The 17452-nt window shown below is 30.9% G+C and overlaps 1 protein-coding gene across 1 annotated transcript; it reads left to right on the top strand.

Annotated features, from left to right (window-relative positions):
- Positions 1-12882: 12882 nt before the first annotated feature.
- Positions 12883-16123, top strand: LOC112694396 (actin, muscle). Its single transcript, XM_025569850.1, has 4 exons — positions 12883-12990; positions 13526-13674; positions 14876-15362; positions 15442-16123. Exons 2-4 carry the CDS (start codon positions 13549-13551, stop codon positions 15957-15959), a joined length of 1131 nt encoding a protein of 376 aa, XP_025425635.1. The 5' UTR covers positions 12883-12990; positions 13526-13548; the 3' UTR covers positions 15960-16123.
- The last annotated feature ends 1329 nt before the right edge of the window (positions 16124-17452 follow it).

The following is a 17452-nucleotide window of genomic DNA, read 5'->3' as shown; positions in this document are numbered from 1 at the left end:
AAACATAAGTTGACTAATTAATTTTTTACCTTGATACCTATGATTATCAAATTATAACTAATTATTATTATAAATAAAATGGTTAATTTTGTTAAAAATATTGTTTTTATTTTTACTTAAATTTTTATGGTATTCAAATTTTGAGAATATGATCCTTTATTTCTTAAACATTAATAAAAATTTAGTCAGTCTGCATCAGTGGCACGTTCTACCATTGTAAACTATTATATTCTCTATTATTGTACTATTTCACAATAAGAATCAATTTAATTTTAGATGGTTTGGGAATTTTTTATTCACAATGTTAACTATAATACCTTCAAACAACATAATATTATTGAAAACTGTCCTGATTTCTAAGTATATCTTTCAGTGTAGTACTACATACATAGGAATGTGAATACTCATGTGCTATTAAACAATGTGTCTGATGCAGTGTTTATGTTATAAATTAAATAAAGTATTATTATATATGTAAATAATATAAGATAAACTAATTCAATATATTTGTACTTACAATAATACTTCAGGCAAAAACTTTATTATTTTAAACAAATTATTTATGTATTAAACAATATCATATTTTCTTATGGATGTAACCTCAAAACAATTTTATTTGTTGTATATAAATAATAGTATTACAGTAAATTAATATATTTTACTATTAACTGAAAACGTTCAACTTGATAATATACACCAATATACAACAATATTAAGTTCTTTCGCATATATTCCAATAACTAAGCTTGACGTTGAACTATCATTTTCAGTCTATATGTTATTCAATGTTACAACTATGCAAAGAACAAAATGCATAATATGGTTTTTCATTTTAATAATTAATATAATTTAAAAAACACAGTTAGTTGTCCAGAAATTTTACTCAAAATGTTCTATTGTGTTCATTAAGTAAATACTTAATTATAAGTCGTTTACATTGTTTAAACTTCTTTTAATACCTCATATATATAAAAGCTACCCAATAATAGTAATTATCAAATAAAAATTGTGTATTATTTTTCTATACATACCAGTTTACTTTTTTTTATGTCTATTTGTTGCATGTTTTCACAATTTTAATTGTATATTATATGGTATATTTTAATATTTTACCATGTGTTTAAGTCTGTGCATTACTCATTATTTAAGTTTAAAAATAATTTAATTTAATTTTAGGAGTAATGACTAATTTATCATATAGGCTTCATTACTATTTCTGTACTCTTATCTTCTCTAGTTATTGAGTCTCATCTATAAGTATTATTACTACTTAACCACTCCTGTCCTCCATCTCCACGTGGTACTTTTTCCCATCTCTCGTATATCTCACACCCTCTAAGTATATAGATACATACATGTCTACTTCATTGCTTTATAACTACACATTTTACAATTATAATATTATTTAAAATGTGTGACATTTATTAAATATTAATTGGTCACTGTGTTTTATAAAATATGTTAAATCTTAAAGTATGTTTGAAATAATGTTAATATGAATACATGTTGTATAACACTATTGTATATTCTATGTAGTGTACGTGGCTTTCACTTATAATTCGGATATATTCTAGGAGATATATTATGAAGAAGATTTTCGTCATCAACTGTTATGGAATTGCATTTAATATTTCAAGTTGTTTCAATTTATTACATCTCTTATAGTTAATATTTATATAATTATTCCACGCTCATGAAATAGTAAAAATATTTGAACATATAATACCAAAATGTGTAAATATACACATTGATGTTCAATGACAAGTTTTGTGACATTTTGCCAACATTTTCCACGTGACCATAAAAGTAAATCTGTGATTCAATTTATATTATTTTACAAGTTGATAGTTGGAATATTAAGTGCGAAATAATAAGATCCAAGCAATATTAAATTATTCTGTAGAGTTGATTAAAAATATGATTAAGTTTGTCAAGCTTACTTACATTTACTGCGTCGTTAAATAATTATTGAACTAACACAGCTTGAGCCAGTTTCTGATTCAGTGCCATAAATGCATGTTAATTTTACACACATGGTGACAGTATACCCGCAGTAGCCTAATCATAAATGGGCATATTGGATGGGAGCCCCAACGGTTATGTTAAAAAAAAAAAATGAATACCTAGCTATAAAAATTAAATTTTGTTAACAAGTTTTTATTAATTAACTTAGAAATCATGACCAACCCACTGTCAGTTGTACACACAGTGATCAACATTCTCGACGAAAGTTATAAAATCTCGTGAAAAATCGATTTTGTTCTTTATCTTGTTGTCGAAATTAAAATTAATAATAATAGATCTACAGCGTCGCTAATTCATTAAAATCGTGATGTCCGCTTGGGCACGTGCAGTGGCGTAAACTGAGTGATGCAAATGTGGCAGTTGCATCGCCACATCTAAAATGTGGTGATGCAAAGATATGTTTTTGTACCACCAGAAAATCATTGAAATTTGTATACCTCTAATATTATTTTCAAAAGCCAAGGAAATCAGCATACTATAAACAAAATTTAATTGTTTTTTTTTTTATTAATATTATAATAATAAAGGTTTTAATGTTAAAATTAATTCAAAATTTGTTTGTTATTTAAAGAAATATTTGGGAAAATATATAGCTTATTGGGAAGAATTTTACTTAGGAAATTGGAAAATTGGTGTGTTGGAAATTATAAGTTGAGAATATGCCTCTGCACCACCAGAAATTGGATTCAATTTACGCCACTGGGCACGTGTGTATCAGTCTGCAGCGTTGATGTGGTCATTTTCGTACAACCACGAACGTCACAGTATCTTTTTTATTTATAATTTAAAGGTTTCAGCATATACTAAGCCATTGTGCATACACAGCGAAGGACGAGGATATAGGTGTACCAATGTATAAATGTACATACCTACGTTATATATATATATATATATATATATATATATATATATATATATATATAGAAACGTATTTCACATTAGGTCTGAATTGCGAAATAAAAATTATACTGCAGTACAAGACACATGTACTTATATTATCACATGTGCTATTTTAATCTACACAAGAAGTCCAATTTTCCCGTTCGTTATTATTAAACTGTTAAGCATTTCTTATTCGTTCCTATCGATTGGTGTACACCAAGTGGGTACTTCCTTTCATTTATTAAATATTATAGTGTTTTTATTTTCCTACACAAGTGTTCCATCTCCAAATTCTCGGCCTTTAATGGTATTTGGATATTTACATTGAGAATCGGCCGGAAATTTTTCAATCTTTAATCACGTCTCAAAAATATTGATAAAATATTATAAGTTTGTCTCCGATTACAGATTTTGGTTCATTGAAAATATTTTTGTAGTTAAATAATTACTGCAGGTTCCCAAGTACAATTCGAAATGATAATAAATAAAAAATGATAAGATGGCACATAATTATATTTTACAATAACAAATAGTTATGTTGTCGGGTGATTTACACAATACATAAGCTACATATTAATATTTATACTATAAAGATTGTGATTATTATTAATGTTGTAATACTACTGATATTAACGTTAATGGTACTAATTATTATTATTATTGAATATTGCACATACAAATTATTAATTAAACATTAATTATTCAACACGACAACAAATAATTATTATTCAGAACTGCAGTCACATTATTTTTCTTTTTTATAATAAAAACGGTTGCTCTATGACGTATAGAAAACGAGACAATTATTTAGGTATAATGCTATAATGTATACTGACATTTGTTATGATGTTATAATAGGAGATTTTATATATTTTTATCGTACGTAATATTATACCGTCCATCTAGATAAATGTCTGTAGACTGTATTTACATGTTTCTTAAAAAAAAAAAATATCCTTTAAAATTTGATTTTCCATTTGCTAAATTATGGTTATAAATGAACTAATGGCTGAAATATCTTAAAATAATTTTTGACTTTAATCTTAATGGTATTTATAATTTTCACGTTGATGCAGTTACAAAATTCATATAATTGTAAGTATGCTAAACTCGAGTTCCTTCTCAACGTTCCATTTATTAACATGTATGAGTACGACGAATCGAGATTTTTCTTTTATTTTAGGTACTTTTAATGAGAGTTCTCAAACGGGATCTACGGTTTAATGCATGGTTTAATCAATTTGGTTTTCTAATCACATATTATTTCATAATTTTCATTGATTTATTTTGTATAATGCTTGCACGATTGACACGTCTATAGGATTTTTCATTAACGATAATATGACAGTGATTGAAGGTTTACCTATATTTAATATTATTTTGTAAAAGGTCGATGTACAAAATAAATCTATATGTTCTTAAATAATATAATTTAATGTCATGCATATATTTAAATTAATTGTATTGAATCAGCCAATGAACGGTTGTTTTATTTCTTATCTCGGTTCTACAATAATAATTATGGTACATATAACGTTTTAAATTTAAAAAATAAAAATATCTATAATCCTTTGGTAACTCTTTATTCTGTTTTATACAATTTTGTCAATTTATTTGATGCACAACATTTATATACAGTTTACCATTAATCGGTATATTCAAATTATGTTTTAAATATTAAAATAGTTAAATACAATCTTTATATGGCAATATGTAGTAAACATTAATCAACTGTTTTGTTTAATTACATAACTAGATCGATTTTTTTCGTTAAGTGATAAAAGTATTATTTTGTTGTTTTTTTTTCAATATTATTCAATTTTCAGTTGTAATTTGATTTACTGTTACTAATAGTGTTAAACAAAAACCGTTCCTTCACTATGACTCAAATATGTACCTAGTTATTTTGTATTAACAAAGAATTAACCACTCTTTTCAAATTCCTCAAAATATATGACAATTTTATTTTACGGAGCATTTGAATATGTATAATAATCTTAAAAACTACCTAGTTTATATTTTTAATGATAATATATGCTATAAGCAAGTTCATTAATTTTTATGTTGTTAAATGTTAGCCACCAAAATATTATAGTGCGGTGTACCTAATTATTAGATAATGAATATATTCAAATAATGATGATTTTACAAATTACAATACACTGCGTATGTAGTTAAGAACATAAATATAAATTTATTTTTTTTTTTGATTATGTTTTCGTTAAACTACAGAATACACAGATTCCATGGAAATGTATGTTATTTTAATAAACGGAAAACATTTATACATTTGGTTGTAGAAAGTCTTTATAAAAACTAAAAACATTAATTAAGTTATTTTTATTTTTTTATTTTTTCTTATTTCTTATTTAAACAATTTATAAAGTTATTCTTAAGTGTTAATAGTGTATTGTATCACATTAATAAACTGTCATTATGTATGAGTTTCATAAGTTATAATCTACATTATTGAATTTTTGTAACTCTATTATCTGTTTTAATGTACCGACCTATTAATTTTTATATTATAATCTATTTTAATGCAAATCTGTAGCTCTATATCTCCATCATAAGTCTAGTATAAAGAAGATAGATAATTAAAAATTTTAATATTGTAAATTTATTGCTTGTAATGTTATTTTTAAAATTAAACACTATATTAATACTTGACAATTATACTTATCGATTTCAATTAAATTTTTATTTTAAGGATTTATTATTACTATAATAAATACTATTTTAATGAAATAGTCGAAATGTCGAATACAAATTTACATTATATTTATGTATACATAAATTATATAGGTACAGTACGTACCCTTCAGACGGTTTGTTGGAAAAGGCTCAAGAAGTAATTAATGTTTAAAATTATACTCCTATACTACATGAAAATATAAACGTAAAGTCAATATGTCAAGTACAAATTGAATATAAATCTATAAAAAGAGTTTATTTTATATCCATTCTTATGTGTCATATAAAATTATATTATTAAGTATTTTTATGGGTACTTCAGTTATTATTATTAATAAACTATGACTAAAATGGATCGTGTTTAAACCCATATAATTTATAAAACAAATGCATGCCAAAATTGTCATATTTATTAAAATCATGCGACTGCCACAGTAATTTTAAATATGTATTTAGTGTTTTTGGATTTAACAAAAAAAATATAACCATTATTTTAGATAAATGTTTATTAATTATTTTGTTAACTATGCTTTCATAATATTTAATAATATTGTAATATAAAATAGATTCCCATACGAATATTATTATTTTGATTAACGCATTTAAGATGTTAGTATATTTTTATTAGGTATTTTTTTTTTTATGTTAAAATTAATACATTTTAGTCTTATGATGCGTGATGACAAGTTTAAGTTCTCAAAACACAAAATGCTTACCAGTGTTTTACGTGTGGCATTATATAACCTCACAGATTATAAAATGTCAGTTTTTGACGAGCATATAACGTACAAATCAGTAGTACAATTTCTCACGTTATATCCATTTCATAAAAAAGTATTTACGAATACAATAGGATAATAATAAAAAAATTATAACAATCGTTAATCTGGCTAAATTCTGACCAAGTACGAGCGTCGTATAACTGCACGAAGAGTGTGGAAACCACTTGTTGGATGTATTTGTACACGAGGGTTATAATTTATGTATGTTAATATTTTATTTAGATTATACCTAAAGATATAATGTTTCTTATTTGTTTTTTTATGGGAAACTAATATATCATAAAGTATAAATAAAGGTTTATAATATGCGGACGATATTGCCATTATAGGAGACAATATTTAGATAATAAAAGTACATTGTAAGAAACTAATGGATGCTGCGAGTAAAGTCGGTCTTATAAAAAATGACGAAAAGACAGAATATATGAAACTCAACAGAAGAGACGGGACGTATAAACATGGAGAGAGTATGAATGAAGATAGACATATTTTCCACAAGTTGCCACAATTTAAATACTTAGGTGTCCTCTTAACTCAGGAAAATGAGTTAAAGAAGGAAATATCAAAAAGAATACAACTGCTTTTCTAGTACGGAAACTCTGCTAAAATCCAGATCGATATTTTTAAATTTAAAAATTTAAATGTACATGACATTAATACGCCCCGTCATCTTATATGAGTCAGAAATATGGGCACTAAGAAAGATGGAGGAAATAAGATTGGGGACATTTGAAAGAAAAGTTCTGAGACGAATTTTTGGACTTTGTCTCGACTCAAAATTCGAAGAATGGAGAATTCGAACCAATGAGGAACTTCTAAATATGTTTCAAAGACCAAGCACTTCAAGGAAAGTCGCAAAAAGAAGATTGATGTGGGCCGGTCACATCTGGAGCAAAAAAGACGCAATGATAAATGCAGTAATTAAGAAGAACCGGAAGGAAAAATACTACTAAGCAGACTACAATTCAGATGGGAAGACTGTGAGAAGAAAAGTTAAAGCAGTAGACCCAGAAGTAGACTAGAGAGAATTAGCTGAAGACAGAATAAGATGGAGGGAAATGGTATATTAAATACGGGATGGTCTTAAAGGCCGGAAAAAACAAACAAAAAAATATAAAATAAATAAAGATTGTCAAAAAATAGTTTATCATAAAAATATTTTGCAATATAATATTTAAATTTATAATAATTAAGTAGGTAATTCAAACGTCTTAAAAGTAATGAATTAATTATTTTACAAATAAAAGTATGTTTAAGAAAAGTTGCAGCAATTGCAAATATTCGTTTACAGTAATTACGCGCAAAGTATTAAAAAAATATTACATTTTAATCTCGTGTCTTACTGAAGCTGATGTAACCAAAAATTCAATAACCAACGATAAAATTTAAACTTAGTTTAATTTTATAATCAACAATAATTATTAGATTTAAACTGTAAATCAAACCGAAAAGTCAAGTATATATCATTTCTTGCAAATGCTATTTATTCTGCCCGTATGTTATAATTGTGATAATTTTAACGTTGAACGTAGTTAAATCATAAAAGTTCAATTTTCTATCATTATTAATATATTACTACATTTTTATAAATTTTAATGGTGTAAATAAAGAAAAATCTCCAAGAATTTATTTATAGAAAAACAAAAAAACCGAAAATAAAACGAGAATAGTTGAGGGCTTACAGGGTTTAATCGAAAGCACAAGTATTGAGCAAGTAAGCCTTGATCTTCATTTAATACACAATACAAGATCAAGAATAAGACTAGCAATCCAATACTAATATTTATATCTGTAAATATTTCTGGAATTATATATTTATATATATTGATAATAATCATTTAATGCGTACACAATCATATGAGTTAGTTGTTTCATGCGTCAGAGAAGTTCAATTTAATGCTTGCTAAAAGCTATGTCAAAGAGTTTTTGTTATTTATGAATTTGATGAAATAATCATGACTACAAGAATCTTACAACAAGCCCAATATTGATTCGGCAATAACAAGACCAAGACCAAGACCGAAACTATATCAACGCCTTGGTCTTGTTTTGCTCATCACTAGAAATCACTAAAACTCGAGAAGTGTTATTAAGCTGGACTGGACTGTAAAAGCCGTACGTGTTCTAGATAGACTTTAACAGAAAAATAAAAACTGGCGAATATACTTAAACGGATTTCGTTCACGTCATAACTGAATAAGTAAACTGACCGATTAACATATACTCGGGAATAGTAAAATGGATCAAAACGATTTTTGGCACAGTCATGCATACCTCTCCCACTACGCTACGTGTCTCAAGTCTTAAATAGGTTTTTGTTATGCGTCTATGGCGGTCGTAATTTGTTTAACTTATATAGTAACGAGCAAAAATATACTACGTTGAGTGCATAACACACCAGAATAAATACTATAATTATTATGAATATAATAAATCGATTATATACAACTATGTATAAGATATGGTGTAGATTCTAAACTGGTGAGGGGGAATTTTCCCCGCAAATCATTTTTGGAAGATGTATTTTTTTGTTTAGGTTATCCAATTTGCAAATTCTCCTCCTCCCGTAACGCAGATTTAAGTACACTTCACTGGCTAGTTATAATATTAACCATGATCTCAATATAATGAAATCCATAGTTAAATAATTTTAATATTAGTGACAAATATTATTCGTTGTATGACGTCCTATTTTGCATTTGTGTATATAACTTTTCTCTTTCTGTTTAATTTATAAATACGAAAATATCTGCAAATAATCAAAACGGGAATTACGTATTTGTACTATAAGCATAGAAAGGGGGGGAGGGTATATACCTCTAAGTAAAATGAATCTAGCATCTGAACTCTAAAATTATTTGCAAGATTATTTGGTTTCCATTAACTTTAGCCCCCTCCGTTCACTTAAATTAATATCAAATCTGTAATTTGTATTGATTGTAATGTCAGTGGTATTTTTATTAATCCATACTGGACCAAAATTAATAGGCACGTGACTATTTCGTTTTTCCTATTATCTGTATGATACAAGGAAAGACCACCTTGATCGCAATGAAAAATATAACGAGAAAAATAGTGCAATAGTTTTATTATTTTTTATCTTTATATATTGCGAGGAAATTAAAAAGTAATAACATATGAACCTATTATTTATCCTACATGTTTATATATTCGTTCGCTTTGGAATCGTGCTAACTATGACTTAAGCTTTCACTTTTAATCTGCCGACCTAATGGTCAATCAAAAAATAAATCTTTGTATAGAATTTGGACAACTGCCTACGTGGCTTGAACGAAAAGTATTTGATTTACTATATTGGTTGTGCACACTTTACGGTCGTTGTATACATATGCATAAGTACACTACTATGACACAGTACAGTCATGTTATATACCCATAACACTTAAAAAAATATATATTAAAAAGTATTTAAATGTTAAATTTGTTTCGGAAAAGGGTATTTTAATTAAAGAACATAGACTGTCCGTGACGTGAAGTTTTAAAATAAAATAATAAGAATTCAGTTTTTAAATAATCATTTTTCTTTTACTTTTACCCCCATGTACGCTCACTTTTTTGTCAAAAAAATAATTAATTGTTGATAATAACTTAAGTTGTTTTATAAACTAATGAAATTAATCGTTTAGTTTGGAAAAAAAAATTTATATTATATTCAAGGGATGAACATTATAAGCATTTTAGATTTCTCGACTTAATTTTTTTTAAATATCTTTTAAATCGCTATCGAATTTTTTTTTCTATCAATTTTGAATTGTAATTAATTAAAAATTTAGAATGTTTACTTCATAAATATGTATGCATATTAGAAGTGTATATACTTCTATAATGTTATATTAAATAAATAAAATATATAAAATAATTCTTAAAGTGATATTATTATTTAAAAAAATATTTAATTGATACAATTTTATCTATGATCGAACAATAACGAATACTAATATTTATGAAATTATACAAATATTCACTCTGGATAGTAAATTCCTTCGCATTTATAGATTCGAATAAGTTCTGTGGACTTCAAAAAATATAAATTTTTTGAAAATTATATTTAAAATGTTAAATGCACGTCTATTTTTAATTTAAATATGACCTATATTTGTATGCATAACTGTCCCGTACGTTTGACGTACTTCTTATAATTAGTAAACAAATAATTGACAGCGAGTTATACAATACTAAATGAAAATGATAAATATAATACTTATTTTTAAGCGGAAAAAATCCTTTTCATAAATATTTGTAATCAACTTTAACGGTAATTATTCAAATTATTGATTTTTTTTTTATATAATTTCAAATAATAAAATGTATGAGTTATTTTATGAAACATTTTTATATATATATATATTTTTGAAGCTAGTTACTAAAAAAAGTATTATTTATTGGTTAAAAAAAAAATTGGTATACTTGCAAAATATGATTATACGAAACACTGCTGGAAGTTATATGCGTAAATACCCACATTTCAAGACGTACAATACAAAATTGTATTAAGTTAACCGATTATACTTACAAGTAAGATCGCGAAATAATAATATGTACTAGAGGGTTATGTCAATAGGGTGTCTATTTTAAATTAGAATTATTGGGGGATGATACAAGTAAAACAGGAAAATTGTACGTGTGGTGGACTGGTACCACTGATGGTGTCTCTTTTGATGAAAACGAGCCAAACAATATTACGCTAATGTAAATATATTTATATATTTTTATTGTAACGTATACGTTGTATTCTTTGGAAATGATAAGACAAATTGCATGCACGCATTATACGAGTACATTTATTTTAGAAATCTTTTGAAAACGTAAACGGTCAAATCCGAAACCGTTTTTCGGTTGCAATACACCCCCTCAAGCGTACGCAGTGCCACAGGGTAAGCCCTACCAACACCGTGGAAGTTTTTGATGCGATACAGTCGTCCAATTGAGCAGTAACAATAAAATAATGTATACGGCACCTACATACACAATGTTGTTAAACGTGTAGACTGAATAAAAATACAGTGGCCGGCGATGGAACTGAATACACTTTAAAAAAACCTTTGTAGTTCTAATAATTTATCAACTATATTTTTGGTAACAATTCATTATTCGTCACATAGTCGTCGATAGATTTGTCCCGTCGGTATACATTTCCGAGTAATGTACGATATTCCAGCGCTGATATAACACCAGCTATAACCGGGTTCTCGATTACGTTATTGAGCAAATATTCTGCACCCCGAAAGCGATAATAGTGATAATAATAATAATAATGCTCCATCGTAGCATGACCATTACGAGTTATATTATACATCGTACACCGTAGTACGGAATATTATCGTCGGGGCATTTTCTAAACCAGTTAACCAGGAGGAGACAAAAAAAGTCGCCCTGTGAAAATATTTTGACGCCCAGTCGACAGTTTGCGTCCGAAAGACTGTGCGAAATACGGTTGACTGTCAAAAGAAGGGTTTTTTTTTATTTTTTAAATCACACAAGACACACACGATTCTAGGTGACGTACGACGGTAAATAAACGTGTACGGAACACGCCGTCGCATTTTCGAGACTTTCCAGCAACTATTCAGGCCGAACGCGACACACTACCCAGTCGTAGGCCGTTCGGTTGCCACCCCTCTTCGAGGAATTGTTTTTACACGTTGGATTCGAAAACGTGTTATAAAATCGACATGCTATTCAACCGTTTGTACGAACTAATTACCAAACGTTGGAAAAACGTAAGCGTACGAACAACAAAAAAAAAAAAAAAAACAAACAGAAAAATAATATTCTAAACAGTTGAACAGCTGTGTTAAGAGCATTGTTTGGCGGGTTTTCGTGCCGAAAGACCGTCGATCGTTTCGCCGAGGATAACGTTTCAACCGCGGATGCGTTTGGACGGGACGCACGAGCGCGGGTTGCAGTTGCACCGGACGTACGCGCGCCCTTCCGCCGCCCGACCGCCGGTTAGGTACCTGAGCCCGCGCGTTTACCGTTTCAGGAGTGAAAAACGAAAACGGTCCGCGGAAATCCCTCGGCGGGACCGTTGCCGGGGCGCGTCGATCGGCGCGCGCGTGCCTTATTTTAAAATATAATACACCGGCGGGCGCGTCCGTTTCCCCATATTGGGTCATTGAAAGTTCGCAGGCGGCGTAAAAATAGACGTAAACAAAAATCGCTCGGTGGTTCGGGCGGCCCGAGGACGATTCCGAATTTCGGACGGTTTCGCGCCTCGACCCCGCCCGCCCGCGCGCTTGTGTTTACACCGGCACCCGTGCGCGCGCAACGACGACGCCGCCGCCGGGGACCGTGCGGTCGCCTCCGACGAAGGGTCGCCGGCCCGAGCCATATATGGCGGGCCGGCCGCGCGTAGGGCCGCCGCGCAGCCGACCGCACCGGCGGCGCCCCGAAAATAGTGTTCCGTGCCCCCCGTCGCATAGCCATGTATGGGCGGCGGCTGCCGGTATTTTTGGACCGGGCCCGTTTATAAAACCGCCGGCACCGACCGTCAGTTCGTTCATTAGCGCATCAGCACAGGATCAGCAGCCACACACCAGCCGCAGACCCGCCGCAGTCGTTCAGTTCTTTTTTCCATCGTAAACCGGTGAGTACCCGCGGCGATACGTACCCCGCGGCGGTACGAGTGCGATTTTTTTTATTAAACCGTGCGATTCGAACACGAAAATACAAACGGGAATCGTAGTTTCAACGGACTTACAGTTTTTTTTTTTTTTCTTTCTTTTTTTCCGAACATCGATTCTGAAAAACCGCACCGTTTTCACGATACGTACTTTTTTTTAACATTTTTTACCAACACATTTTTCACGTTATTCCAAAAATGTTTCTCGTCCGCTCTTCAAATTCAAGTGTAGAATAAAATAATTGTAAAACGTTTCCAGTGATTTGCATTAAAACATTTTCTGAAAGAGTTGTCAATCCGATAAACACAAAAAAAAAAAAAATCTTTCGTTTCGATTCCAACGACGAAAGTCTGACGTTCCGTGTATTATTTTTTTCGTCCGATTTTCACGAGTTATCACATCAAAAATTATAACTTTCCCCGCGTTCGTTTCGTAAAACATGAATCATCTGTACAGTGTGTAACCGTTATTTTATCGGTGTTTTTGGTTTTCTTTCAGGTTCTAAAACTCAAACCAGCAAAATGTGTGACGACGATGTAGCAGCTTTGGTTGTCGACAACGGCTCCGGTATGTGCAAGGCTGGTTTCGCCGGAGATGACGCTCCCCGTGCCGTCTTTCCATCCATCGTCGGCAGACCACGTCATCAAGTTAGTATATCATAAAATATTGTAAATCATTTCGTAACGCGAAAACGTTGAAAGATCTGCAAAAATCCGGGATTAGTTTAGATCGCGTTATTTCCGCGTTTTCATAAACCTCTTGGCGTTCCGTGCCCATCCGTAATAACCTTATGCATTTTTCATAGTCTTATTACCATTAAATTTTTCGTGTACATAAGATCCCCCAGAATTCATGACTATAAATGGTAACGTCCTGAAAATAGGACAGCGAAGCTCTGCCACCCGATCCCGCCCGTGAGGCCGTTCACCAACCCGTCTTTGGGCGGGGTAAAAATAAACTCGTCTACGTCGCCAGCTGTGTATGCTGTGCGGGAGCCAAAGGATTTTACGTTATATTGTTGTTTTTTTTTTCGGATTTCAAACAAACCCTTCCTCTTTTCGCTGCATCTCGTGCCGTCTAATTAAAAATAGATAACACTTGTGCATCTGGAAGTACTTGGAGGGGGTCTGGAACGGTGTATAAATAAACGTTACACATCAGCTGGACCAGAGCGCAGTGCAGTATTAATTGCGTTATAAATTTAGAACGCCATAAACTATACAACGTGAACTTATTCACTTTCGTTTATTTATCTTATACGTTTTAACCATTGAATGTAATTTCAAATTCTTTCGAAGTAGATTTTTCATTAATTAAATTAAACGATGATACGAAACAAGCGCGAGCGTAATACATCGAAGATAATCTCACTGTTATTTTACGCGTTTGGTGAAATAAAAATTATTCACACTAAACAAAATTATAACAAATTAAGAACCAATCGTTTAGGGAACTATTTGAGAGGATAAATGAACTATTATTTCATTTTGTTTCTCACATCTGAGCGACTATATAATAATAGCCAGTACATATATTTACAATTGATTAATTCAAAAATTCAAATGGAATAATATTTCCGAAATTTTAAAATGTTAATAGGATCATGGAAAATATTTGATTATGAGACTCAATACGTAAATGTTCATACACTACATTTCCGATGGGTGTTTTATATTTAATGTACTACTTCTCCGCTTTAATTTTTATTTTTTTTTAAGGGGGACGTTTTTTTTACGAACAGCTGTTACGAGATATAAGCCGTCAGATCGCTATTATTGTTTTTATTGTTATTATTGCTCTGATTACGTCGTTTCGATTTCTGACCAATGGATTTATTTTATTCATTAGGGTGTCATGGTCGGTATGGGACAAAAAGACAGCTACGTAGGAGATGAAGCCCAAAGCAAACGTGGTATCCTTACTTTGAAATACCCCATTGAACACGGAATCATCACCAACTGGGATGATATGGAGAAAATCTGGCATCACACTTTCTACAACGAATTGCGTGTTGCCCCAGAAGAGCACCCAATTCTGTTGACCGAAGCCCCATTGAACCCAAAGGCTAACCGTGAAAAGATGACCCAAATCATGTTTGAAACCTTCAACACACCCGCCATGTATGTTGCCATCCAAGCTGTACTCTCCTTGTACGCTTCCGGTCGTACCACTGGTATTGTCTTGGACTCTGGTGACGGTGTCTCCCACACAGTACCCATCTACGAAGGTTACGCTTTACCCCATGCTATCCTCCGTTTGGACTTGGCTGGTCGTGACTTGACCGACTACTTGATGAAAATCTTGACCGAGAGAGGTTACAGCTTCACCACCACCGGTATGTAATCTTGGTTTCCGAACCCACCCCAAGGGTTAACATTTTTACTCGTAGCTAACCAATTTTTATGCAATTACAGCTGAACGGGAAATCGTCCGTGACATTAAGGAGAAATTGTGCTATGTCGCTCTGGACTTCGAACAGGAAATGGCCACCGCCGCCGCTTCCACCTCATTGGAGAAATCTTACGAATTACCTGACGGACAGGTCATCACCATCGGAAACGAACGTTTCCGTTGCCCAGAAGCCTTGTTCCAACCTTCCTTCTTGGGAATGGAATCTTGCGGTATCCACGAAACCGTATACAACTCCATCATGAAGTGCGACGTTGACATCAGGAAGGACTTGTACGCCAACACTGTACTCTCCGGAGGTACCACCATGTACCCTGGTATTGCCGACAGAATGCAAAAGGAAATCACCGCTTTGGCTCCCAGCACAATCAAGATCAAGATCATTGCCCCACCAGAACGTAAATACTCCGTATGGATCGGTGGTTCCATCTTGGCTTCTCTGTCCACCTTCCAACAGATGTGGATCTCCAAACAAGAATATGACGAATCCGGCCCAGGCATTGTCCACCGTAAATGCTTCTAAGTCATCACCTCCCACAACATACAAAATCAAAATTACAATCACGCTTTATGTTCATTTATACTGAAGAAAACCAATGTGTTTTTTCTTTTTGTACATATCGAGACGATTTTTGCGTCGTTTTACACGGGGATAAAATAACAGTTCAATTTTTGAAAAAAAAAAAATGTATTTATTAGCGCGTTAATCGTTTCGAAATAAACGTTTCTATACTATTTTTGTTGTTGACATTATTTCTTTTGGTAAAATATTTAAATCTTTTGCCATCAATATATATTTATATATGAATAAAAATATGAAACATTATCATAATGGTATGGCAATAATGAATGATTCACCAGTACTCAACTAGAACATTTTAATCATACAAAAAGTAATCTAAAAAAATATGTAATTCAAGGATAAATTAATTATACACTCGTTATATGGTAAGTACAGTATTGTTAAATAATAATAATAATCAATTGGTTTCAACACTAATGGGATAAATATATACCACATCATTTTATAATATAAATACAATATTAAAACACTATAATTTTTTACATATATAATCGAGTATATTTAACTATATGACCGCATGAAAAGATATATTTTTATACATATTTTGAAAACTATGACAAGTTTATATGCTCTGTTATTCGAAAAAATGTTTACAGATCATATATTTTGATTAGAACAAATGCTAAAGATTTAAAAATATCACGAGCTGCCTCTAAAGCGGTGGTGGCCAAATAAGGTAAACTTGGCTTCTATTAATAATGTTATAATACTAAAGCTTATTTTTGAACGTTATTTTCGTCTATGTTACGTATCAGTGGCGTGCCGAATATAGGTCTAAATGAAGCCCAGGCATCAAGTTAAAAAGGGGTGGGTGGTTGTTGGATAATAATATGTAAATCACATAATTATCGTATATATTTAGGTAGAGAAATATTGATATACGAGTTCTGAATGAGATGAATTTAAATATGGGTGGGTGTGTGGTAAGCTAGACTTTGCAAAAATCAAAAAAAATTTATCTCGGCACGCCACTATTACGTACAAGTTTTTTTTACAACTTGACGTACAATAGATAACTTTATAACAAATTTATACGTTTTTTGTTTAAATTTTCACAACGTATGAAACAATAATTATTATTCAAAATTATTTTTAATGACTTAAATAATCTTATTTAAAGTTATACAAAATATGTGCGTATAGCTCTGTGTATGTGCTAAATGAGTTATTAATATATACTATAATCAGTAACCTAAAAAAAAAGATAAAGTACTTAGTCGTGATAGTAAGATAATAGGCGTATTTGACTTATTAAGAGTACTTATTATTTAAATTGGGTGGCATTCAAAATGATAGAAAACCTAATTTAATTTACCATTGTTTGAATTAAGTAGTCTCGTAAAGAGTGAAATATTAAAATATTTGTTATTGAAGTAGATACTTATTTATATTGGGCGTATCCGAATTGGGTCTCAGAAAATATTTATGATAAA

Source organism: Sipha flava, unplaced genomic scaffold (assembly GCF_003268045.1).
Source record: "Sipha flava isolate LNK unplaced genomic scaffold, YSA_version1 128_pilon_pilon, whole genome shotgun sequence".
Lineage (NCBI taxonomy): Eukaryota > Metazoa > Arthropoda > Insecta > Hemiptera > Aphididae > Sipha > Sipha flava.
This window is presented reverse-complemented; position numbering and strand designations above follow the sequence as displayed.

Excerpts from the sequence above, each read along its gene's own strand:
- LOC112694396 (XM_025569850.1), top strand. The coding sequence starts at position 13,549 with ATGTGTGACGACGATGTAGCAGCTTTGGTTGTCGACAACGGCTCCGGT. Across the intron at positions 13,675-14,875 it reads TCGGCAGACCACGTCATCAA|GGTGTCATGGTCGGTATGGG; the intron begins GTTAGTATATCA and ends TTTATTCATTAG. Across the intron at positions 15,363-15,441 it reads TTACAGCTTCACCACCACCG|CTGAACGGGAAATCGTCCGT; the intron begins GTATGTAATCTT and ends ATGCAATTACAG.